The 27,468-nt window shown below is 36.6% G+C and overlaps 2 protein-coding genes and 1 long non-coding RNA gene across 3 annotated transcripts; 1 reads left to right on the top strand and 2 right to left on the bottom strand.

Moving 5' to 3' along the window:
- Positions 1-503: 503 nt before the first annotated feature.
- Positions 504-1,019, top strand: LOC121412712. The gene is made up of 2 exons (XR_005969655.1): positions 504-547; positions 875-1,019. It is a non-coding gene; the product is annotated as an uncharacterized LOC121412712 (long non-coding RNA).
- Positions 1,020-5,988: 4,969 nt separating this feature from the next.
- LOC121413014 lies at positions 5,989-6,735 on the bottom strand. Its single transcript, XM_041605778.1, has one exon. It carries the CDS (start codon positions 6,733-6,735, stop codon positions 5,989-5,991), a length of 747 nt encoding a protein of 248 aa, XP_041461712.1.
- Positions 6,736-9,184: 2,449 nt separating this feature from the next.
- Positions 9,185-27,465, bottom strand: LOC121413013 (myosin-10-like). The gene is made up of 5 exons (XM_041605777.1): positions 27,209-27,465; positions 23,508-23,727; positions 21,914-22,062; positions 21,262-21,366; positions 9,185-11,572 (listed from the first exon to the last, which is right to left on the bottom strand). The coding sequence occupies exons 1-5, from the start codon at positions 27,463-27,465 to the stop codon at positions 9,439-9,441; spliced, it is 2,865 nt and encodes a 954-aa protein (XP_041461711.1). The 3' UTR covers positions 9,185-9,438.
- Positions 27,466-27,468: the final 3 nt, after the last annotated feature.

Raw genomic sequence — 27,468 nt, 5'->3', positions numbered from 1 at the left:
CAAGCAACCTATCATGCCTACAGTTTAGTTACTAAGGTATGCAGTCCACATCTGTACATGGAGTTTAACAAAAGAGTTTAACAAAACATGGACTTTAACAAAGGGGTTATCTAATTGTGAATAAGATCCTACAAATGCATTAATATATACATGTGTCACGATGAAAATGCAATATCTTTGAATCAAAGTCAGAGAGAGATTGATGGTGAGGAGTTATTCAACTGTGCAAGACATACCTGTCTTGGGTTAGCATTTTTTCTTTTGAATAGGAAACATAGCAATGCACTTAATTTGGTTTTATACATTGTATGTGGCTTGCTAGTGTACAGAGAGTGGTCACACCTCAACTTGAACGCCATGAGGAAGGGAGAGTCGAATTTGGCTGCTCTGAAAAACACATTTGAAGATAATTTGTTTTACTTTTCTTCCTAAACTTGCTAAGATTATGCAAGAGCTACCTATTTTTATAATCCAAAGGCAGAAGAGTTAGCCTGTTATATCATTGTAACTTAACACTTTTTTCAAGCATGTGAAACTCAAGCCATCGGTAAGCGAATGAAACTTTTGTAATTCAGCTACTATAATTAAGTTATTTTCAAATGCTTTAAAGACATGGCTGAACTGTGCTAGACCATGGTAGAATATTGTATTTGATTTGTAACAATTCGAACTTGAAATGTACTAAAATCAGCAAATAATGCTTCATATAATGTTAAATGCAATGCATGTCAGTAATTGTTAACTGAATATGAAGTAATGTATGTCATTTGTATTCTGCACGTGTATAAAATAAATGAATGCATACTAGAGAATATGTTATGTGCATAAATGAATGCATAATAGAGAATATGTTATGTGCATTCTCAAAATGTAGATGGCACGTGATCTTGGGACTTAGGACGAAATACACAATCTGGATGACTGAGTTGGCGGTTTGAACTACATCGAAGTAAAGTCACCCGCACAGCAGTTCCAAACCTTCGATTTGCAGGCCGACTGTCATCAATCGTTGAACTGGTGAGCTGTATCAAAGCGAGATAATGCTTGAAATGAAACTGTTATACAGAGAAAGGATGTCAATCTTGTGAAGAAAACCTAAACTGATTTTCAGATAAGACATGTGTTTTTGTCGATGTTTTCATTGTTGAATGGCGAGTAGCCCAGTAGGCCTATGTATTGAGTTCGTGCACTGAACATATTGTAGAAGCTGATTGTAGAAGTTGTTTGTAGGAGTTCAAACTCGACACAGTTCTGGTGTCCGTCACAACTCACTATGATTAGTAACTGGTGTAGAGAGCTTATGATATTCGAATTGAAAGTTGACTAACAGTGCAGGATGGTATGAGAAATAATTATGTACTCAAGTGATATCGATCTAAACATTCATACAGGTACTAGAGTTATATATTCGAAATGGTGAATGATAGATAGGCTAATTCAGGGCCTAATCCCATCATTGTTGGAGTGAGGTATATAATTAATGTATGGATAGTGAGACAATATTATACAATTAATGCACATTTATGAGTGTGTTATGACGATGCAGCACACTCGAGGGTATTTACAATTATGCGAAAGCAAGAGGCGCTTGCGCCGAGTGCTTTTGCATAATATTGTGAATGCCCGAGAGTTGCTCGCATCGTCACTAACATCACGAATCTTAAAATGTGCATTAATTGTTTTATAAAACGGGTCGGCAAAATGATTTTTTCATGGAAATCTTCTTGTTCAAATCCCTCCAACTTGTGTACGATCGCACAGACGAAGAGATCACAAGACTGTCAATTATGACATCACAGGCGTATCTACTATGCGCGCCTAAGTAAGCGCATCAAAATCCTAACCAGGTACTGAACGCGTATCAGTTTTTACGCGCTACTGGAACTAATGCTGCACAAAAATTGCACGGTGTTGCACAAAAAATGCACAGTGCTGCACGAAAAATGCACGACTGGAAGGTTGCGCATAATTAAAGCATGAACACGTGACACGAATACGCACTCACCATTGGCTATGTACATCCTTGAACCCGTTTTATAAATTCACTTAATGCTAATTGTGCTAAATAAACCCTGATGATTGTTCATTATGGTAAATGGCATGTGTTGAATCTTTATTATTTGAGTCTCCATGTGACAACATGTATACGCATATAGGACCTACACCTATTTTTTTTTTGGGGGGGGGGGCACTTCAGTCCCCAAAGCCCTTAGTTTCATCTTCAGTGGGAATCAAGACAACCACGCAGCGTTGTACGTCACAGTTCCCGTGTTTCACTGCTGCATCGGCTCGCAGTTCAGAACCGCGAGCCGATGCAGAATCGTCTTTTTCATTGCGTGTAAACGCGATTAACTTGCATCGGCTCTCGATTCAGGATCGGCAATTTCGCAGTAGGTTCAGACCCACAAGCAGATGCAGAATGGACTTTTTTCACTACGTGTAAACAGAAAGCCGATTTTGCATCGGCAATTTTATTTACTTTACCATTATGACGAACTTCAATTCAATTCAATTCATTTATTTTCTCTTTCAATCTTTTTACATTTACAATGATAGTTCAATAGACATATTTACAAAATATAATACATAAATCATTTCTATAATACAATAATGCTATGAAATCGAAAGAGAAGGAGACCAACTAAAAAGCAGAGCTTGTAGGGTGAAGGCCCCCTTTCATAAGTAGATTTCATGAATAAAAATATGATAAAATAAAGAAATAAACAATACATAATACAATGAATAAAAAATAAACAAAAATAAAATATATAAAAATAAAAATTAATGAATCAGTATACACTGTATACAGAAATCATAAAACGATTAAACATATATACAAAGAGAAATTAATAAACACATTTACATATTAAGTTCTGAGTTACATAACTTTGTGGAAAAAAAACGATAATCTAATATGAATCCAGAAGATATTTTTTCAGTTTTCCTTTGAAATTTTGTATTGAATTACATTGTATAGTATCCTTTGAAAAAGAATTCCATAATTTTGGACCAGTAAAAACAAATGTCTTCTGTGCAAACGATGTTCTATTCAGAGGTAAATGAAAGGAACTCGCCTGGCGAGTAAAGTGCTTATGAATTGTATTATTTTTTACAAACATATTATTAAAAGGTAACGGTAATTGTTTATTAATAAACTTGTACATTAACTGTCCGAGTTGAAAAGAATATAAATCTTTAACCTTCAAGACTTTATTTTTCAAAAACAGAATATTTGTATGTGCCCTGAATTCTGCATGACTAATAATACGAATCGCTCTTTTTTGTAATATAAAAAGTCTATTAATTTGAGAATTCGCTGCGTTACCCCATGCAACAACTCCGTAATTCAGATAAGGTAAAATTAACGTTGAATATAATGATAACAAAATATAATGGGGTAAGAAGTGACTTAATTTTCTAATGACACCAATATTGCGAGCAATGATTTTACAAATATTATCAATATGTGTTTTCCAAGAAAGTTTATCGTCAATGAACAGTCCCAAAAATTTAGTAGATCGCACTCTTTGAATAACAGTGTCATTTAAAATTACATCTTTTGGTACAGTCGTAATCTTGTTGATAAATAGCATGTAGCTAGTTTTTGCTAGGTTAAGAGAGAGTTTGTTAGCTGTTATCCATTTAGAAACATTTTTTAGTTCGTCATTGAATATTTGCGTCAATTGATCTGGGTCGGGGTGTGACAGAAATATATTAGAGTCATCAGCGAAAAGTATAAATTGAAGCAATCTTGATGACATATCAATATCATTTATATAAGTAATGAACAAAAGTGGGCCAAGAATGCTGCCCTGTGGAACTCCACAAAGAACAGGTTTACGTTCAGAAATATTACCATCAAGTGAAACGAACTGTGAACGCCCGGTTAGATAATTCTTGAACCACTTTAGTGGTTCCCCTCTAATTCCATAATGAGAAAGTTTATAAAGGAGAATATTATGATCAACTGTATCGAATGCTTTAGAAAAATCTAAGAACATACCAATCGTATTCGCAGACTTGTCATAAGCTTTGGCAACTGTTTGAACTAAAGAAAGTATTGCATGGGAAGTGCTACTCTTTTCTCGGAAACCAAATTGAGTATCGGATAGGATGTTGTGTTTTTTAAAAAAACATATGGTTCGTATGTGAACCAATTTTTCAAGAATTTTAGATAAGTTTGTAAGCAATGAAATGGGTCTGTAGTTACTTGCTAAAGAACTGTCACCCTTTTTGAAGACTGGTATTATCTTAGAAATTTTCATTGATTTTGGAATATTTCCCGATGATAATGACAAATTGAATATATAAATAAGAGGGTCAATTATATAATTCATAGTTTTCTGTAGAAGGATGCTATCAATGTTATCGAATCCTGCACTTTTATTTAATTTTAGGCTAGATATAATTTTAATTATCTCCTGTGCGTTCGTAGGAGAAAAAAACATAGAACTTTGATTTCTATCTCCCAGATATTGATGAAATGAATGGGAATTTGTTGGTATACTTCTAGAGAGCTCAAATCCAATTTGTGAAAAATAATTATTGAAAATATTTGCCATCTGAACTTTATCTTCAATAATAGAATCATTATGCATAAGCTTAGTTATCTTTGAAAACTTTGGTCCATTATTGATGGTAGAATTGATCAATTTCCATGTTTTTTTAAGATCATTCTTGCATTGATTAAATTGAACATTGTAATATGCCTTTTTGGCAGTACGGATGACCCCTGTTAGTATATTCTTATAATTGGTATATTGGCTCCGAGTATTTTCAGTTAGTCTTGATATATATTTATAGTATAATCTATTTTTTTTATTTATTGAACGAAGAATTGAATTCGTTATCCAAGGTAATCTAGGTGATCTTTTATAATTTTTGGACTTGGGCTTTGTAAAAGGAATATTTTCATTAACATGACTCATGAAGATATCAATAAATGTTTCGTAGGACTCGTCAACACATTCTGTACTAAATACATCATCCCAAGTTTCTTCTTCTAAACTCTGTTTCAAACGAGATATATTTAGATCACTGTATACACGCCTCTTAGGTACATTATCTGGATAGTTGTTTGGCTGATATTGATTAGAACAATACATGAAAATTGGGAAATGATCAGACATGTCTGAGATAATTATACCAGCTTTAAATTCTGAACGAATATTGGAGAAAAAATTGTCAATCAGAGTTGCGGAAGTATTAGTAATTCTAGTGGGTCTAGAAATAAGTGGCAAAAATGAGGCAGAAAGGAATGTCTCTAAAAAGTCATTTGCAAAAATATTAGTATCACTCGCTAACAGGTCATAATTAAAATCTCCCATTATGATACATCTTTTGTTTTGAACAAAATGATAATGTAGTAAATTATTCAAAGTTTCTAGAAAATCAGCACTATTGCTGCGAGGGGGCTTATAAACAACTCCCAATACAGTTTTTCTGTTATCACGATCACTAATTTCAATGAATAAAGTTTCTGCAGTTTCATTCATTAAATTCATGTCTTCAATAATAACATACTCAAATTGACTCGGCACAAAAATTGCAACACCACCACCAATTTTATCAACACGATTATTTGTAAGTATATCATAACCTGGGAGTGCATTCATATTAATACATTTATCTGACAGCCATGTCTCAGTTAAACCTATTACTGTATTTTGGGAAACACCTGATTTATCTAAAAATAAGCGAAATTGCTCAAAATTCTTGTTAAGGCTTCTGATATTAAGATGCAAAATAGACAAGCAGGAAGAAGGTAAACCTTTGAAAATGTTTTTGGCTGAAGCCTGAGTGTAGTAGTTTGAGGATATGGCACTCGAAGCCTCATCATTTGGATCTAACTCAATTTTAAGTTCATCATTATTTACACCAATATCATAAATAAAATCATTGGAATCATTTGAAATATTCGTAATCATATCAAAGTCAATCATTATTTACATAAAACATGAACAATATATACATATGCGTAAGAGAGTTTTACTTAATTTTGTTCAGATCCTCTTCTCGATGAATAGCAACCGGTGGAACATTCGGGCTCTTCCTCACCAGAATGGTGCCATTCGTTGTCCATAAGAACTTGTATCCCGCCTTCTTCCTCTCGTCATTCGCTTTCTTTAGGAGAGACTTCTTAGCTGGGGCTAGATTTTCGTTGAGGAACACCTTTCCTTCATCTCTTGAGAATCCCAGTTGACGGGTTGATGTTTCCCTCAGTTTTTTACGGCCTGAGTATAGAGTATCCCTCATCCTCCTGGTTGTGAATCGAACGATGATTGGTCTGGCTGGACCATCTTCTCTCCTCTGACCAAGTCGATGTGTCACATCAATGTCGTCGTTGGATACCTCTGGTGAAATTTTCTTCATGACGTGAAGGACAGCCTCTCTCACATTCTCACCTTCCTTCTCAGGAACACCTGCCACTTCTAAGTTGATCCTTCTATGATATTGATCCAATTCATTCACCTGGTGTTCAAGTGTCGTCATCTTTGCTTTCAGTTGCTCATTTTCTCTCTTCATGGAAGCATTCTCACTACTCAGTCTTTTCACCTCGCAGGTGAGCTCATCCACTTTATCGCTAAAGAACTCAGCAGATTTTCGAAGCTCATCTTGACCAGATTTTATTTCATTCAGTTGTGATGTCAGAGTTTTGTTTAGTTTTTGAAGTTCAGACTTGATTTCAATGAAATCTTCGAACGTTATGGATTGATTTTTCTTAGGCCCTGGCATACCGATGACGTCACAATGACCCGACCTGATGAGATGGATGGAGATGGATGTTGCGCTTCAAAGATGCCTTATTTTAGCGTAAAGTCATGTGCGTCTTAGTGATGCGCGTTAGTATCTCGCGCGTGATGTTGATTTTCAAACAATATTGAATATTGAAATTGACGAAAATTAATGTTCTTACCGACGATAACGTCGCGGTCTTCAAGAGTCAAACACTAAAAATCACATCACTGTCTCTGGTGTCCGATCAGCTTTCATACGATCTAAAATTTAACTGTTATTTCCATGTGCTTTCGGCTATTTGTTGACAATATTCAGAGCAAAGCAAAAACACGTCTTCTCCCTTCAAAATTTCTCAGCAATTTCAAAGCGCACGGATCCAGCGTTGTCCTTAACCATGTTTACACTTAATCGGCATTTTAATCGACTTTTTGATAGCGTGTAAACGCGAGTAACTTGCATCGGCTCTCGATTCAGAATCGGCAATTTCTGCAGTAGGTTCAGACCCACGAGCAGATGCAGAATCGGCTTTTTTACTACGTGTAAACAGAAAAACGATTCTGCACCGGCAATTTGTGCGCATTTCATTCACTTTACCATTGTGACGTAATTGTGAGCGCACTGATGTAGCGCTGTCTTTATTATGACGTATATTATTGGTGTACGTATCATTTCAGGTTTTGCATAGTTTCGCAGTTCTGAACCGCGAGCTGTAACAACGTGTAAACGCAAACCAAAAGCCGATTTTGCATCGGCTTTTGGTTCTGAACCAAATGCCGATTAAGCGTAAACAAGGTGATTATGACGTATATCGTTTGTGCGCGGATCATTTCAGGTTTTTTGACATGATTCTTAACCGCGAGCCAATGCAGCGTGTAAACGCAGTGAAAGATAAACCTAAAAGCCGATTCCGCATCGATCGCATGTAAACAAGGTAAAAGTTTGGACAATGCTGGATACTGCGTCCCTAGGCCAGAACGCGTCATTTAAATTACGTCACAATCGAGGCCCAGTCTGCTCATGACAAAATCGATTCCCATTCTTAAAATCTAAAATATCTACATTTTAATGATTTTTGCTCTAGATGTCTGATTTGGCTGATGATAGCAACATTGACTAGCTGGCCTTCGGGGTGAAAGGACATATATTGCCCTCACTAATTTGATATCACCCTCGTCTACCACTAGGCCGATATAAATCTAGTTTTGGCGATATATGTTGTATCGCCCCGAGGCAAGTGAATATTGCTTCAATATTATTTATTGATGATACTGAGAAAAAGGAGAATGGGACGACAAAGGACTGCAAAGAACGTTCCATGGCGAAAAATTATATATAGACGTCTGACACTTACACATGCATATGCACACACCATATCCTTGCCTTACTTCACATCTTCTTTCCTTCCCCCAGGCCTTTCCCCCTACACAGGCACACACTCGCACATCAGAAGGGCAGAAATCTCGCAAAGGTAGGGGGACCAGGGGCTGGAAATTTTGACAAGAAAAAAATAATCACCCCAAATGTACGCTGATTTCGATCAAAATACATTTCACAAGCCCCCCCCCCAAAAAAAAAAAAATTATCTCAAACAGTAACTAAGGTCAATTCATGTTTTATTTCGATTCTGAATGATATATTTCCATCCAGCATGAAAGACCAATAATTAGTAGGGGAACATTTGCCATTATTCCCCCCCCCCCTCCCTGTGATTTCCGCCCTTGGCACACTTTCACCATCACGCACGCACACACACCCTCACACAAATATGATTTCGTTGGAATCTGAATTCTGTAAGCTCTGCACTTAATAGCACGGTATATTCACTACTGCGTATTATAATCATTATACCTATGCCATAGCTGAACTGCTTTATCTGAACCGCCATGTGTGAACAAAACGAAAAAGTCAACGAGGCAGAGAGACTGAATAAAAGTCGTGAACTGTGTATTGATATCTCATTTTTATTCATTTTTTTATAACAGAATAAGCAAAACAAACTATGGATTACATCACCTTACGCACAATCCCATTTGGAATAATCCTTATCATGTTAGTAAGCTGATTAATGAACTATACAGTTAAACACATGCATCTACATAGAGAATATGGTCAGCACAAAATTGGCCAAAATATTAATGATTATTTGTGAGGCCTTTTCAAGGCATGTAAGGGGAAAGTTAAACAGAATCACGTGTTAAACACGTATGCTGAATTTATTTCTAGCAACAATAAAAATAATATCCGAAAATGTGTGACTGTAACTGAAAATGACCATAGAAATGTAAATAAATCTGTTAGAGCTTATTAGTGACCGGCCACCTGAAACCAACAACAGGTCGCCAGAAAAAAAAAAGTTTTGTGTAAGCAGCCAAAATTGTTAGGCCATGAACAACAAAAATTAGCGAATCCTCTTCCTGAAGGAGTAATTCTTCTTCACTGTACTCCTCATATTAGAAGTTGTAAAGTTACCTAAAAGACGAGATAGAAAGGGTTTTTTAGTCACCAGAATTTATGGACGGTTTCACGTATATTTCAGTGTGCACTTCCCTCACGCATGAGTTTTCTCTTGATTCTTTGATGAATCACCATGGGGCATCACTGAGTTCGGGGTCCACAAAAGGCAATAAACAGTTCATTGTGGGCAAGTTATTTTTGGTCATTGGTGACAGCTCCCATATTGATAGAAAGGAAACTGAGAGTTCAGTCGATTTCTTGCAAGATTGGTGAATTTTTGCCATTAGCCATGCAATCACGGATGACCTCTTGGGCATCAACGCAGTTGTCTTTCTTGCCTACTGCCTGTAACTTACGCTCTAAGTCAGCATATTCAGAGTCCATCTTTTCAAAGCGTTCTTCAATGTTGGTATTGACAGAGTTAAGCTGTTGAATAAAACTCTGCAGCTCTGCCTTGACTCCAACCAAGTGCTTCATTCTCTTTCCAATATCAACACTTTCTTTTCCCCAATTGTCCAATCTCGTTCGGATGCTTGCATTAATCATGTTTATGTGTTCGACAGTTGTTCGCAGCTCGAAATTTTCTCTCTTGAGCTTGTACAACTCCGATTCCTGTTCTTTGAGGCTTTCGACTATCGTGATGTTCCTAGCTTCCGCATCAGAAGCTTGCTTGGCCAGTGCGTCTTTACTAGCAACTAGATGAACATTCTTCTCCTTGAGTTGAGCATTCTCTAACTCCAGATGATTAACAGTATCTTCTAAGGCGTCCACCTTCGATCTGATTTGATGGACCTCAGCAGAGAGTTCACTGCTCATCTTGCGAGTTGCTTTCAGATCAGATGCCAGCTTCCGATTCTCACGTTCAGCCCTCTGCCTGGCGTCTGAATTAGCCTGATTCTCTCCACGAAGTTGATTTGTTTCGATGGTCATATCCCCGATCTGTCCTCGTAGGATCCCTAGTTGTACCTCACTTTCAGCACTGATCTTTGATAACTTTGCTGCTTTGGCGCTTGCTTCCAAGTGAGATTTCTCCAGTTTTCCAAACTCCTCACTCAAGTTATGTTTCTCTCTTGACAGGCTTTCATGTTTCTTATTAAGTTCGAGGAGTTCCCTCTCAGCCCTTCGGCGATCTAAGTCCAGTTTTGTCAACTCGTCATTCGCAGCGTCGAGTTTCTCTTCTACGAAAATCTTTTCTTTGCTAATTCCTGCAACCTTCTTTTCCAATTGAGAATTTACCTTGTCAAGATTTTTTATTTCTTCTTGATACTCTTCGCATGCCAGTTCTGTTTGTTCCATGTGATTTTTCATATCTTTAGCCTCCCGGCTCAACTTCCCTATGCGAAGTCGAAGGTTGGTGTTTTCCTCTGCTAATTTTGACAGCTGGTCTTCCACATCTGAATAGACGTTCCTCAACCTGCCAATCTCAGATTTAAGAGCACGACTCCTTTGGCGCATGCCAACCCCTGGTTCTCTGCTCTCCTCGACACTTGCAGTCTCGGACTCACTACTGGTGACACTGGACAGGCTATTTACGCTTGTTGAACTAGTTGTGCAATGTACAATTGAAGTTTTCGATGATACTTCTTTATCCATTGTCTTGACAAGTTCCTTCCCGATGCTATCTCCTGGTTTCTTTCTCGTGTTGGTCGACTCGTCTTTGGTATTGTTTCGGCTAGCGACAACCTCAGCGAGATGTTTCATGGATGTCAACTTAGCAGCCGTCTCTTCCTCCAATCTCTTTTCCAGCTCTTGCTGCTGTTCCTGTATTTCACGCATTTCTGATTCCAAGGCAAACACTTCTCCTTGAAGCAAACGATTCTCATCTCGTAGCTCCCTGATAAGCTTTTCATCACCAGTCATGCCAGTAAATCGTTTTTCTGTTTGTTCACCCCTGTCAAGCTTTTCTATGAACGTTTCGCTCAGTTCTGTTTGTCCTTCTTTATCCTTCTTCTCCGCCCGTCTTTCCTTGACCTGTGTCCCTACTGTGCGGACACCCGATGGCTTCTGGTTAGATTTTTCAGTCTTGCCCTTTGTCTCTACCTTATGGCTTTCATCCTTTTCGCCGTGTGTATCGCTGAAAGCCTCAGCTACCCACTTTTCAATCATTGCGTCGTCATCGACAATTGCGTTTCTTTCGTCACCTTCGTCATCGATGTTCGTACTTAGCTCGACCACCGATTGGAACTGGTCAATTAGGCGGTCCAGGGTGGCATTGACATAGCCCGACACCTCTTCTTTTGGGAGCTTGCCACCCAGATGGTTTTCAGGAATTTTCCCGTCTTTACCACGGTTGCTGTATCGGAGGATTGCCTCACACAGTCTAGCAATGATGTCACTAAACGACCCTTCGATGTCAGACATTTCAGTGACGATATCAGTTCTGGATGCGACGGAAGGGGGTGGGATGGGGAGGGAAAATTTATTTATTTATTTATTCATTCATTGCAACTATGGCAGTTGGATTATTGACAATTCAAAGAAGTACAATTAAATTCACAATTACATATCAAATAAATATTTAAAAAAACCAGTGAGAAATTTGTAACAATATACACTGTACATTAATACCAAAAACAAACAGGAAATAATCAGTATAAGAAGGAAAACGGAATATGAAGATTAAGCAGGGAATGAAAACAAGAATATCAATTCAAAGCTGACAAAAAACTCACATGAAAGAGGGTATGGGGGTAAACAACCTAAACCGCAATTCCTAATAATGGTCAAACCAGATCATTCAGAATAAATTAGGATAGTTAATAGATAATCCTGATGGGAAGGAGAAAGATTTGGGGAAAAGTAATGAGGAATAAGAGGAAGGAAATAAAAAGGAAGAAAATGAAGAAGAAAAACATGGTGAATATGAAGAGAAGCAGAAGAAGAAAGAAAAAATGCAAAGAGGAGGAGGGAGTACGAAAAGGGGTAAGGGGTCAAAAAGTAGAAGGAATGAGGAAAGGAATAAAAAAATAGATGAGAGAGAGAGAAGAGGAGGAAATGGAAGCATAGAGAATGAACCTGGGAGAAATTGTACATTGCATCACTTTCAAGTATACAAACTCAACACTATAGCGAATCCAACGCAATATTTAGATATAAAAATGTATTAAATGTATGACATCGAGAGAGTGCTTGATCCTTTCAACAGAGTATTAAACAAACTCATTTTCTAAAGCGCGAGAGACTATTCTTGCTATTGAAGATTGTACAGACACCAGGGGGATAAAACTCTGTTTGTACCTCTTTGTTTTACACATTGGCAAGGGAAATTGTTTTTTGTTCCTAAAATCATACTTATACTTACTAAAATAAGATCGAATGAAAAACGAAATGCTTTTAGCGCCTATGTCGGATCAATTATCATCTATGCAGTACGTGTGAATGTTAATGAGTACTGTGGATTGTGAAGAATGATGTCAACGTTTGTAGGCAGGACAATACCAAAATACGAATATCATGCAAATAATGAATGTTTTGAATGCAATGGATAAAATATTTCAAGAGATGAAAGGTATCTCATCGAATTATCGATAACAAACAACCAACGATATGATAAGGACTGTTCTACGTTGCAGGTGTCATACAAATACGAACATTCGTCGATTATTCAGGCCATTATGCAATTTTGGATCGATTCATCTTGCAATTTTAAATCCATACGATTTTGTTAATTGCACAAGTGCACCGAGACCCCGCCCAAGGCAGCACAATAAAAACATCGTCGTTTAAACCGCGTGTTTTGTATACTGTATTTACGCGACAAGACCGATCACGCGCTGCATGAGCAAAGTTTGCATTACAATTTAAATAAATTTTAAATGACAAGGATCTATTCTGAGGTGATATACGAACCCCATTATTGAATTCTTTTTCATTCATGCAATGGACAGAATGCTTCATTCAGTAAAAGATGAATGAATGATCCAGATCAGAGTGGCGTAGTCGTATAAAGTGTTCAGCCCATGCACTCATAAGCATAGATTACTTGGATAATATATAATTACAGGTAGGCTGTCCCCAATAACATGAAACAAATTGTTATCTCACAGACGATAGAATAACCGAGAGAGAGAGAGAGAAAAAATATTTGAAGTAATTCAATTTGGGAAGCAAAGATACGCGAAGAGTTTGTATACAGCATGATTTGGAAAAAGGGCACTCGGATTATTCTTTGAAGGGGAATAAAGTATGGGTCATCGGAACGGCATCGCGGGTTGTTTTATAAAGTCGATTGCAGGTATGGTGCTCTCTCGGGCTTTGAGAGTTATACAGGATGTATCTAAAAAAGGGTATTTAAAGTCAGCTATCCGTAATTTTAGAAAACGTACTTGAATCTTTTAATTCTATCATGTATAACTGAGCAACTCATCGGCTTTAATTTGACACCTTGCCGGCATCACAATATTGTGGAATTATGTAACAAAGAGAACATTAGTTATGTTATACAACTTATTTATTTTACCACATATAATGTATGGTCTGGAAGTATGGGGTGGGACGTGCAAAACAACCCTGAACCCTATATTATTACTTAAAAAACGAATAGCTAGAATAATGACATTCAACCATCATACTTCTCACGGCTTATTATAATCACTCGGGTCGCGTTCGCGTTCGAAATCACTCGGGTCGCGTTCGAAAACACTCGGGTTTTGGATTTTTGGCGATTTTTTTATTTGGATGCAATTTTTTTTCTAACGTTGTCTTCAATGGGACAAACACGCTGGGAAAATGAAATGAAATTGAAATTCTAGTTTCGTTTTAAGCCGGCAAGTGCCTCAAATTAAATGCACTCGCCTACTGCTTAACATAACAAACAAGCAAATACATCCAGACTTCTACTGTTTTTGTACGAGGACTCCGAGTCGGAACTTGCCATATCTGCCACATCGATATTACATCGTCATTCCCATGTGCGGACATGCATGCCTGCATGCAATTGCCCCAAGGCGGGACCCGGCCACGGTCGGACACGGCGTGCATCGGTAGCATGGAGCAAGGTAACGTGAGTCGAGCCGAGTTAGATCCCACGTTACAGTGCCAGTCAGTCTTCAGCGGTATGCATAGCCAGCCATCCATGGTTTTATGCATATATACGTAATTAGACCAAAAGCTTCGGTCTCTGTAATGTTCGTTGTTCCGCTGAACTCCGTTAGCTCCACTCACCAATACAGAGACCGAAGTTCTAGCTCGATCTGTACAGGGACCAAATGGCCATATGTTTATGCATTATGTTCCAATAAAACGGGGAAGTGAAGTTGCGCGACAGCCGAAGCAATTAGTTACTGCATGTTGTTTCCACTCCAGATATTTCGACGCAGGACAAATAATGCTCTGACAACCAAGCTAACTTTTCGTCAGCATCAGTAAAAATGTGAATGGGCTTTTAAAAACTTATACTAAAACTGATCTAAAATTGATCTTAGATCGATTTTAAAATTGATTTTGGAAATCGATTTTAAATGAATTTTAAAATCGGCTCCCGATTTTACCACAATCGGCGATCACCTGCCAATCTTCGATCATGCCCTTGAAGGAAAAATCGGATATAAAATATCGGCGGACTGACTGGCACTGTAACGTGGGATCTAACTCGGCTCGACTCACGTTACCTTGCTCCATGCTACCGATGCACGCCTTGTCCGACCGTGGCTGGGTCCCGCCTTGGGGCAATTGCATGCAGGCATGCATGTCCGCACATGGGAATGACGATGTAATATCGATGTGGCAGATATGGCAAGTCCGACTCGGAGTCCTCGTATAAGAACAGTAGAAGTCTGGATCTATTCTAGGATAGTTGAGCCACATGGCTGATTTGCTTGTTTGTTATGTTAAGCAAATAAAAAATATCGCCAAAAATCCAAAACCCGAGTGATTTCGAACGCGAACGCGACCCGAGTGATTATAATAAGCCCTTATCACTCTGCTCCTTTATTTTATGATCTAAATATTCTCGATATTTTCAAACAATACCAATATTTGATAGGAGTATTTATGCACGATTTTATTAATAATCGGTTGCCGCATAGTGTTATTGATTATTTTTCATTTATAGACCATCCTTACAATACAAGAAATAGAGAAAAGCGAAATGTTAATCTTGGCAAAGTAATACCAATTTGGGAAAACAATCAATTTCATTTTATGGTCCTACTTTATGGAATCATCTGCCAAGTAATATTAGAAACGCAGTCGTAAGATGTTTAGCAAATCGTTAAAATTAATGCTACTGGAAAATTATAATTGATTTGGTATGGTAAAATACTGCCTGAAAACAAATAATTCTACATAAAATTTTGTCAATAATTAAGATATTTTTCTTGTAAATAGTGTAAATATGTTCACTAAAAATGATCGAAATTTTCTGCAACAGTTAAGTAGAATTAGTATTGAATTTGATTTACAATATTGAGATTTAGTTAAATTTATTGTTTAAACTATGATAATGACATTATTTGGGGCTAGCCTCGATTGGCATCTTGCTATTATGTTAGCTCCAATTACCGAATGTTTTGTTTATATATGATGTACTATTTTTTTGTAATTATACCTGACAGTGATATTTGATAATAAATTCAATTCAATATTGTCACCGTTCACTGAGTTATGGTGCTTCGAATGCGAAGGGTACAAGTTCTTCTTTTTCAAAGTTATATGTTTTATTGCATATGCACGAAACCATTTTTTAAGGTTTTGGTTTTATCACAGTTTTCCTTTCAAGTTCAAATCTCAGTAAAATTATATCCCCTTTCTTAACCACCGTAAATGACTGGCATTAACATATCAGCTGCAATGCTTCAATCTTTATTGATGACGCCATTCATCCACAATATTTGTAAATTTTCACCAACATCAACTTTTTCAGGGTAAATTCCATATCGATGCTGCATGTCTTGCATTGCTCTTCCAGCCATTGCGGGTCTGTATTCGTTCTATTCGTGATTTATTGGAAAACCGTCAAATTGGAGCCAAACCCTTTCCGAGAGCGTATCCCTATTAAATCAAAATAATTCTGATCATCATATCATTCTGAATCATCGAATTTCTACATGACAATACAATCAATCCCCGCAGGAGTGAATGACCTCACCGTATCCGTACTTCATACTGCCTGGTATGTTTCTATACATGTTAGTAGACTTGTTAACTGCAAAAAAAGGGCTTACGGCTGCATTTTTTAGTACAAATGTCCCACTTGGCACAAATGTTCCTTGAGTCAAAAGAAAAAGATTCATCCAAAGAGACACGCTGTATCTATGCAAATAAGCAAGTAATTTGCATAAATTTGCATATTATGTCGATATAATAAAAACAAGTAATTCAGAATAAATATTTCAACAGAACTGCCCTAAAATTTGAAATAAAGACTTAGGGTAAGACAGGGAAGAAAACTGTCATAAAATAATTGGGATATCCTTGTTTATTATTACCTAATTTACATAAATTATGCAAATTATAATTTAAAACAGAGTATTCTTTCAAGAATCCTGAACTGTTTTTATAAATAACAGCAATTAATACAAAATGTCAACATTCTACATGATAGAGAATATATTAGCGAAAACATCGATATGCTTCATGACAGTATTAGTGTCTTAATTTGCTTAGAAAGAGGGCAAATAATGTCAAAATGTATGACGTGATATTGCGCTAAAACGAGACCAAAACATCCTCTATGTCCAGTCACACTCACGAATCGGACAATAAAGCGATCAATGGTATGTCATTCGAGATAACACAATCTCAACACAATAGCTTCCATCGGCTTCTCGTATCGCTTTTGTTGGTGTGTCTGCCACACCGTTATCTGTGATACATACGGGCAAAATGCATTTCGGTATCGGTAAAACACTATTAATTTTTTTTATTTGTTTCTAATTGGTTTCTCTTGGAAAATTTACAGGAGATATTGCTTTGCAGGTTACTGCTTAAATGAAGCTCTGGCACATGAATCATGACGAATGTACCCCACATCAATCCATATTTTAACTTTGTTAAAATTTATGTCTTTTGGAGACCCCGAAGTGGCAAAACTGCATTCCCCCGCAGCATTCTCGCTACTTTACAAAACCAGTTTGACTTGTATTATCGACTTGGAAAAGACAGATGTATGAAACATCAGTGAACATGTTTCCTGAAGAGAGTTTTTTTTTTATTATTTAAGCCTATACGTCCACGGGAGCCCTCCGAATTTACTCCATCCTCTCTCTGTATTTCGACACTAAATAAAAAAATATCGTGTTTAAAAACCACCGGCAAGGCAAGTTGCGTTTTTGGTATAATAAAGCAACTTTTATATCTATATTTCATATTTATCTATATTAATGATATTATTAATGTTATTATTATTATTATTATTGTTCTGCAGTTTGTAATAATGTTCTAGCACAGTAAAGGCTATAACCCAACAGGAGCATGCCTAGGATACCCTTTTCCCTTTTGGTTTTATGTATTCAAAAATAGTTTATTGTCTTTAGAACTCTTAAAAGATTACTTCTCTTTGTATCAGGGGCGGAAATTTCTCCCAAAAGGTAGGGGGACAAGGGTCTGGAAAATTTGACAAGCAAAAAAATGAAACGCTATTACCTAAAAATTAAAGGTCATTTTGACGAAAATATATTTGACAAGCAAAATGTGCTGCGTGTGTTATTCTCGATAGATAGCACCCCTTGGAATTCCGGCAGATGTGACAAAACGAAAAAGAAACGTTACCCAAAAAATCATTTTGTAGTGCAATCCTTTTTGTTTATTTCCTGTAAAATTTATTGATGTAAATTTGAAAAACGAAAAAGGTTTAATGTAAAATTTTGGTCCCAAGAAATCAAACAAGCTTCAGCCTCTTCCAAGTGCCAAGGCCTCCTCTAGATAATGTAGATGCTGCCTTTAATAAGTACCCTTTTCCAGATGAGGGCTTCATTTAGACGATATTCTAAATATATATTGTCAAAACAAAATAAACGGTTTTTTGGCAACTTCGACAGGCCACCGTCACGTACACGAACTTATATCATGAGAAATAAAAAAATGCCTTCTATGTTTTTTTTTCAAGAGGAGAACGCAAAGAGGCTTTACTGTGTGTAGTAGAAACAGTGGCGTAACTACGGGGGCTAACAATCGGCTGGCCAAAAAAGGGGGAAAGGAAGAAAAAGCGGGAGAAAGGAAGAAAAACGTAGTGGGGTAAGAAGAAATTATATTCATTATAAAATGTTATATTATATTATAATTATGTTATATTACATGAAAAAGCATTTTTTTCAAACTTTATGAAACATTATTTGCTCACAGGGCCTATGACTTTATTGTTCCCGGTGCTGGCATATACCGTTTAAAGAGATAAATAATCCTGATGTACTAAAACCTCCTGTTTTCAAATCAATACTGTACACCAAATACATTACCTCGCAATTCGAGTCATAATTTTTTCGTGTAGTGACATTTGCTATTTTTTATGACTACTTAAATTGATTGCCCTATTTAAGGTCTAATATAACTCATTTCCTGTCCGTGCTAACGTTCGCATTAGTTATTTGGTGAGATGTCTACTCTTCAATGAATTTCTAAAATCAGTCCTTAAAATGTCTAGTTTTCTGATCTCAATATCAAAAATTTTCAGCTCGCGCTTCGCGCTCGCATCATTTGGTTAATGAAATACGTACAGTCTTAGTGAATTCCTGCAAACAAACAAGACTTAGAATGCCCCTCTTTAGGTCTGAATTTCCGAAATTTTCAGCTCGCGCTTCGCACTCGCAGTATTTGATTAGTGAGATGCGTATGATAATCATGATTACCATGTCTCCAAAAAATGCTTAATGTGTTTATATGTAATTGTAACAAACTCAACAAAGGTTGGTACTAGCATTAGATAACTTTGCTGAGATATGTATAATCTTAATGGATTCCTAAAATATATTCACCATTTTGGGTCAATATATACAAAAATTTCAGCTCGCGCTTCGCATTGTATAGCGAGGCAGGTTATCATGATTACAAAAAAATTGCTTATAATGTCCCTTTTTAGGTCTGAATATCAAAAATGTTCAGCTCGCGCTTCGTGCTCACATTATTCAATCAGTGAGATACAAATCCGTTTAATAGCACTGCTTGTCCCTAAAATGTTTCTATTAGGTCAGTATACCTAAAAACTTAGCGCGCTTCGCTCCCTAAGTGACTCGATTTTTTTGCTGGTGCCCCCCCCCCCCCCATTGCCGTGGCCCACGGTACGTCACTGAGAAGAAATTGGGCTCTCAAAATATTTAAATTCAACATAGAGTGGAATCAATAAAGGGCCGTGTGGCTGTTCTTCACTTTACCACAGCTCCTCTACATGTCAATTGAAGAGTATTTTCTCCTCAATCTATTCCAAGGTATCAATACAAACAAAAGTAATCTTTTAAGAGTTCTAAAGACAATAAACTATTTTTAAATACATAAAACCAAAAAGGGAAAGGGTATCCTAGGCATGCTCCTGTTGGGTTATAGCCTTTACTGTGCTAGAGCACTAATTACAAACGGCCGAACAATAATAGTAATAATAATTATAACAATAATAATATTAATAATAATTATAATAACAATAATAATATTAATAATAATTATAATAATATCAATAATGATGAATGTAAATATAAAGATATAGATATAAAAGTTGCTTTATTATAACAAAAAAACGCAATTTGCCTTGCCGATGGCTTTAAAACAAGATATTTTTTGTATTTAAAGTCGAAATACGGAGAGGGGATGGGGTAAATTCGAAAGGCTCCCGTTGGCTTAAATAATCAAAAATATTTTTTTTTCAGGAATCATGTTGTCTGATGTCTCATACATCTGTGTTTTCCAAGTACTAGTAGATAATACAAGTCAAACTGGTTTTGTAAAGTAGCGGGAATGCCGGGGAGATGCAGTTTTGCCACTTTGGGGTCTCCAAAAGATATATATTTTAACAAAGTTAAAATGTGGATTGAGGTAGGTTACATTCGTCAGGATTCATGTGCCAGAGCTTCATTTAAGCAGTAACCTGCAAAGCAATGTCTCCTGTAAATTTTCCAAGAGAAACAAATAAAACAAAATTAATAGTGTTTTACCGATACCGAAATGCATTTTGCCCGTGTGTATCACAGATTACGATGTGGCAGACACACCAACAAAAGCGATACGAGAAGCCGATGGAAGCTATTGTGTTGAGATTGTGTTATCTCGAATGACATACCATTGATCGCTTTATTGTCCGATTCGTGAGTGTGACTGTGACATAGAGGATGTTTTGGTCTCGTTTTAGCGCAATATCACGTCATACATTTTGACATATTTGCCCTCTTTCTAAGCAAATTAAGACACTAATACTGTCATGAAACATATCGATGTTTTCGCTAATATATTCTCTTTCATGCAGAATGTTGACATTTCGTATTAATTGCCGTTATTTCTAAAACAGTTCAGGATTCTTGAAAACTACTCTTTTTTAAATTATAATTTGCATAATATATGTAAATTAGGTAATAATAAACAAGGATAGCCCAATTATTTTATGACAGTTTTCTTCCCTGTCTTACCCTAAGTCTTTATTTCCAATTTTAGGGCAGTTCTGGTGAAATATTTATTCTGAATTACTTGTTTTTCCTATATTGACACAATATGCAAATTTATGCAAATTACTTGCTTATTTGCATAGATACAGCGTGTCTCTTTGGATGAATCTTTTTCTTTTGACTCAAGGAACATTTGTGCCAAGTGGGACATTTGTACTAAAAAATGCAGCGTTCAACCTCTTAACAAGTCTACTATGTAAGCATTGCTTACAACCTCGCGAATTTACTTCACTTTTTGAAAAAGTGGTGCGTTGGTATAACCGTATACATATACTGGAAAGTTGAGAAAAGTTAGAATCGCTCGTTATAAGTAACGGGGGCATTAAAAGAAAGTTTGTCTTGTGCATTTGCAAAAAAAGATAACTGAATAAATATAAAGTAACGCCTTGGGCGTAGACTTTTCACTGCAAATTATATGTAAATTTATGGAAACGCATAAAGGAATTTATGGAAACGCATAAAGGAAACTTGCATTAATTTATCTTACCCTGAGTCATTGAAGATCTCCTGCTTTTTTGATCGAGATAGAGGAGTTGCCAGGCCAGGTTCAAAACTTCTTGACAAGTTCCGAGCTTTCTTCCTTGCCAAGCCACTAAAGGTATATTCATTGCAAAAGAAATGAACGATTGATAATGCTTTAATATATTCAATGTTAAAATACAAATGATTGTTAATGTTATATTACATGTAAAACTTTTGTTGTTGTTCTGCTCTGAAGCGCATTGAATTGAATTGTATTACCAAATATCACCGTCAGGTACAATTACAAGGAATAGTACATCACATATAAACAAAACATTTGGTAATTGAGCTAACATAATAGCAAGATTCTAATCGAGATTAGCCCCAAATAATATCAGTATCATAGCTTAAACAATAAATTAACAAAATCTCAATAATGTACTTCAGTACTAATTCTATTTATTACTGTTGCAGAAAATATTGAATTACAAGGACAGCAAGTGGTACGGTGTCCAAAAATCCAAGATGGCTTCCAAAAATGGAGTCTTAAAATGTGATATGCTTACAAATGGAAATTATTGCCAATGCTAGCATGGGGAATATGATTTATTGTCCTAACCATGTTTAAGAAAAAAAACTGTTTGTGATATTAATTCTTGTTTGCATTATATCCTCACCTTCTTTGACCAACTCCACTGTTTGTCTTTGTCGCAGAGTTCCTGCGCATGCGCCGTTTTTCTTGAAGCACGCATTCATAATTTCGTTGGAGATCTTTGTCTGGGTGTCCATCCCTGTCTGCCACTATGCCATCAAGCGTGATGTATATCTAATGTACATATAACATGAACAACATTAAATGGGCGTTGTGGCGTGCGCCTGTAATCCAAGCTGTGGGGAAGTTACAAATTGATGCAAAGGTTCGAGCCTTGGCCATGTCTTCCGGATGGTGACGTTAAATAATCATATTTGATTGATACACGCCTTAAAAAATCAAATACACACATGAGCAACACATTTCGTAATTACATATTATTCACATGAAGACAGTGGGTGGTTTCAAGTCCAGTGTTGACCTTTTGGTGTTGGCGTTAGGTCAATTTTTACATGAGTATAACACCAAACATAAAATGAAGACGGTCCTGAAAAGTCACTCACAGGATGTTGAGATATCAATAATGTTATTTTGGATCATTTTTACAAACTCAGAATAGGTTTTGGAGCTAGGGGAAGCAATCGAAATTCCAACACTAACACCAACACCAGACTTGAAATCACCCAGTCAGGCATTATGACGCAATTGGGCCGGGGGGGGGGGGGGCGTCGTGTTCGGAACACTGCTTCACCAAAATGCACTAATCATAGATATTGATAACATGAAACAACCTCCATATAGATGTATTCGGAGCTACAGATAAAGCAGGAATAGAAAAAGTGGTCGCTTTTATTTTTTACTTTTTATTTATTCATTTGTTTATTTTTCTTAGTTATTAAGTTATTCGTGCATGTACGTAATCATTTTTTCTATATTCATTTTCTTTAATTTTTTACATGGGACAATGAAGGGACATTAGGAATGTACAGAGTGATAAGTTGCTGGGGTGGTGATAATGTGCGATTTATCACTGAATCCAATTGAATTCAAATGAATATTTATTTCCGTGCCGATTAACATGTTCTTCTTCGTTTGATATATATCAATGAATTGTGAATAAAATAATAGGACTAATTAATATGAGTGCAATATTAGATTGTGCTATATGGAAGCGTGAAACTCATAAAACATGTATGATGCCTTAAACATGTTAAACAACACAGCAGGACAAAAATTTGATATTTTTAAAGCAACAAACTAGCTAGCGAAAATTTGATATTTTTAAAGCAACAAACTAGCTATAGCTTTTAGCGCATGCATGGTCAATATTAAAAAACGACTCGGTCACCACTATGCATGCGCAATTCTATTTTTGAAATCAACCAAATTCTGCCGTTTTCTTCATATAGAGGGTAGGGTTAGAGTAATCTGCTGTACAAACCCTTCACTCGAGTTAAGGGTCTGAATGTGCAGCCTTCTCATGCCTTGTGTACTGAAGGTTCTCTCCCTAACAGCAAGTTTTGCATGTGCTAGTCTTTGCGTGGAGACACACTTGCTGATCAAAGTTTCAATCAGGGTCTGTGCCTGCAGACTAGGAAAAGAGAGCCCATCTACATGTAGCATTATGCTTTAATCGGGAATCACATGAAGACAATCAAGTGAACATTTGGTTTGAATACCTGTTTTCCGTTAAGGAAGACCCTGTCTTCATACTCGACGAGCACGACACATCGACCGTCGTCGGCCTCGCAGAGAGTGAGGTCGAAGCTACCAAAGTTTTTGCTGTAGGGCAAGGCTGGGGAAACAATGTCAGCGATCTCACGAGCATCACGGGGAGACGATGGAACATTTCCGAGTGAGTTTTCCAGTTTGTTCTCTCTTGTTTTAGGAAGCCCGTGGCTAACAAAAAAGGTAAATATTAAGAAAATAAAATAGTATTATTGCTGCATGTATAGCATGCCATTAGCGTTATGGGCTGGAACTGGTGAAACTTGGAACCTAAATCAACAAAAAGGATTCAACAATACTATACACTGTAAAAAAAACTGTGTTAAAACTGACACCAGTTGGTGTTAATAGAGGACCACACCCTGAAGTGCTAAGATTACACCCTAGAGATTGAACATAACACTAAGAGTGAACAAAAGTGTTGTAATAACACCTATAGGTGTTGAACTAACACTGTAAATTTAACACCGATGTAACGTGACTGGTGTGGTCCTCTATGTTACAACGGTTAACACCTCAGTTTTTGTTGCGTGTATATTAGTTAGTTAGAATCAAGTGGTGTATGGGCACATTTAGATGCATCGTTAAACATTTTTTCAACATATTCAACATGTACAGACAGCACAGCAGCCTGCTACACACAGGCCCAGCTGGTGTCAATCGACACCAATGTGACCAAGGGCGGCGGAACATGTTTTCCATTTAGGAGATGGGGTGGGAGGCAAAGCCAATGAATGCACTATAGGCCTATGTCAAAATGGGCATTCGGTGCAATAATTATTGATGCGAGCGCGAGGAGCGAGTCAAAGGTTTTCTAACCTCAAATATACTTTACTTCAAATACGGTATTTCATTTTTAAGACATTGCACGTTTCATTTCGGACTTTTGTCTACATTAAATAGCCCCCCCCCCCCCTCCCCCACCCTGAATCAGAATGAGTACTTTAAAGTATATCAGCAGAAAAATGGTGTATCAACTGTAAGGAAATTATCAAATATTTATTCACTCTTCTCTGTTATTCTAAAATGTGATGAGTTGGGCCCTGTGGCTTGGTTTTGAATAGCGTGGGTAAATTAAAGTGTGGAGTCAGGGGCCGCTGGACGGGTTTTTTAAGGGGGCTAAGCAAAAAATGTTTGGGATGATCATGTAAAAAAAAAATACGAACACGAGCAGGGTCCCGTTTCATAAAACTTAAACATAAAAAACAAATCTAATAAAAGTTAAAAGCTACAAAATTCTGCCTTTCTGATTGGCTGGTGATGAATTTGCTATATAAATTTGACATTTTGTTGCAATTGTATAACAAGTCTTATGGAAAGGTTCACAGGTGGTCATTTTATATTTTTGTACACGGTTTTGGAAAATAGTCTTTTAGAACTCATACGTTTCTCATGTCAAAATTCGCGTGTGTCCATATTTTGCGGATGGTCATTTATCAAGGAAATATTTAAGTTCTTTTCAAAAGTATTCATCGAACTACAGAACGAAAATTCGGTGAATTTGTCACTGTTTGCAGCAGTAAAAAAAGAAATCCGAACTTCTCAACAACTTGCTATAGGCCTAGACCTCTAATAACATTATGTATTAATAGCTACAGAAATATGGTTAATTTGTTGCAATAAATTAGGGCCTATATATATATATATATATATATATATATATATATATATATATATATATATAAAATGTCTTTAAGAAAATGGACCCAGAAAAAAAACATCTTTTAGCAAGAGAATTCGTAAAAAAAACTGTGAGTGAAACGAATTCTTCAACATATTGGCGTCCATCTGAAATAAAATGTATCACCTTTGAGCTTGAATTTCTGTTTCAATCTGCACAATTGTGTCCACAGAATTGACCACACTATTTCAGAACGTTTCTCCCATGCAAGCTCGTCGATCTGAATAAAATTTTATACCGTGAAACTCGCAAGCGTCTTGATCTACATTTAGACCTACTTCACATTTTTGTCAACATTTTTTTTTTAGTTCACGACCTTTCCGTTAATTTCCTAGCTATTAATATTTGATTTGGTTTTGTATAAAATGTGAATATTTCGTTATGATGTTTGCGAGCCTGATGAATAATTTGAAAGGTTTGGACACCCATCATCATCCAAGCAAAAAGCAACATTCCTTGAAGAAAAACAACATGATTGCAAATTTTGGGACTATATTATTTTTACTTTTTATCTATTTATTCATTTATATATTTATTTTGTTATAATTCTTTTTGGAGGGGGTCCTATGAAATTGTTTTCTTCATTATTATCATGTTTTCTGGTGGTGTGACTTTAGTTCGCGAGTTACCTAATTTTGCGCACGGTCGAATATCTCTTAATCTTGAATGACAAAAAAAATACCCCAAAAAATATATACAGTACGAAATTTTATTGAAGGAACGGTCTCAATTTGTAAAATATTGGGAACCTCTCGGCACAGTTGGTTACCTTTTGCGTCTGCTTCGAGAAAATCAGGTGGGTGTTTTATGAAAGTGATCAGTGCTGACAATTTCAGTGAAATCCTTGGTTTTGATATGCCGAGAGGCACTGGCCTCTGACTGTTACTATGGTAATTGTTGGAGAAAAGCAGCTTGTCAGTGCCGACAACTTTCATGAAACGGTCGATCTTATCGCCAGGCAGGCATCAAGAAATCGCCAGTTTGCAAGCAGAGGTCTCCAAATAATTAGTTCTTAAGGTAAGTGTGACACCATCAGAATGTATGGCATTTTTACCTCCATCTGATACGTTGGGGGTTGGGTGTCCGGACACTTTATATTTTTGAAGCCTTCTTTTTTGTGTTTGGATTACACACACAAAAAATGAATTAAATAGTTGTAATCCTCTTCTGTTTTGTTCTCTATAATATTTCCTAATATTTTGTACTAAAAATTGATGATATTTCGCTTGTAAATTTTTCCAAATGACTTTCTAAAATGTATCGTCCGGATACACAACCTGTCCGGACACATTATATTACCTATGTCTACTTGATTTATTTCTAAAGCTGTGTAAAACGATCGTGCGCAAATTAAAGTCACATCTTTTTATGACACTTTTTCAGCCAAGGGTGCACTAGACGATCATCATTTTTAGATCGCGATACCGGCAAAACCCTTGGCCCACTTTTTAATATTGTGTAGCGTTAGCGAATTTGATCTTGCATTCTGTCTGGTATATTTTTGTATTTTGATTAATTTTGTGTTAACTGTGAGGATTTTTTTTTTTGAAAATCACCTTCATGATAATTTCCAAAATATGCGCAAATTATGGTCACCCCATCATAGAGGTTTTACTTGCTTTAGTGCACAGTCAGATAAGAAGTCTTAATTAAATGTTCATGATGATTAGTAAAGATATTTCAATCAATATTGTCCAAATTTTTCACGCTTCAATAGATATCAAATCTAGTCTAGGCAAAATATTTTCTCCAGATGCCCAAAATATGGTGGATCTAGGCCTACCATTCAATATCTAGGCTAGCTACCGAGAGAGATTTAATCGAAATCTAACAAGTTAGGCCTTAAAACATATTTAGTTCTAGTTCAAGGCCTATCTCCTCTCAATCTCATCATTGCTTTATTTGTGGTCTAGACCTTCTATTATTCGATCTATCTCTAGATGTAACTTTTTTCTGTTGCATTCAACTCACCTATTGTAATTAGCCGATGTGGAAGATAAAAATCCTCTCTGCTGGTCCCCCGCCCTGTTCGACATTTTCTTGCTTCTCGTAAGAGACGGTCTGTTGTCCTTGCCATTCGGAGATGCTTCCTCGTTGTCCATCTGAAAAGCAGCACTCCGACATCCAAATTTACCTTCTCTACCCGGCGACGTTTTGTCACTATCGAGGGTTTCACGACTTATTCGCCGTCGAATCCGCGACGGAGAGAATGGATTTTGCAATGGCATTTT

This window comes from Lytechinus variegatus, chromosome 4 (assembly GCF_018143015.1).
Source record: "Lytechinus variegatus isolate NC3 chromosome 4, Lvar_3.0, whole genome shotgun sequence".
In the NCBI taxonomy this organism is placed as follows: domain Eukaryota; kingdom Metazoa; phylum Echinodermata; class Echinoidea; order Temnopleuroida; family Toxopneustidae; genus Lytechinus; species Lytechinus variegatus.
This window is presented reverse-complemented; position numbering and strand designations above follow the sequence as displayed.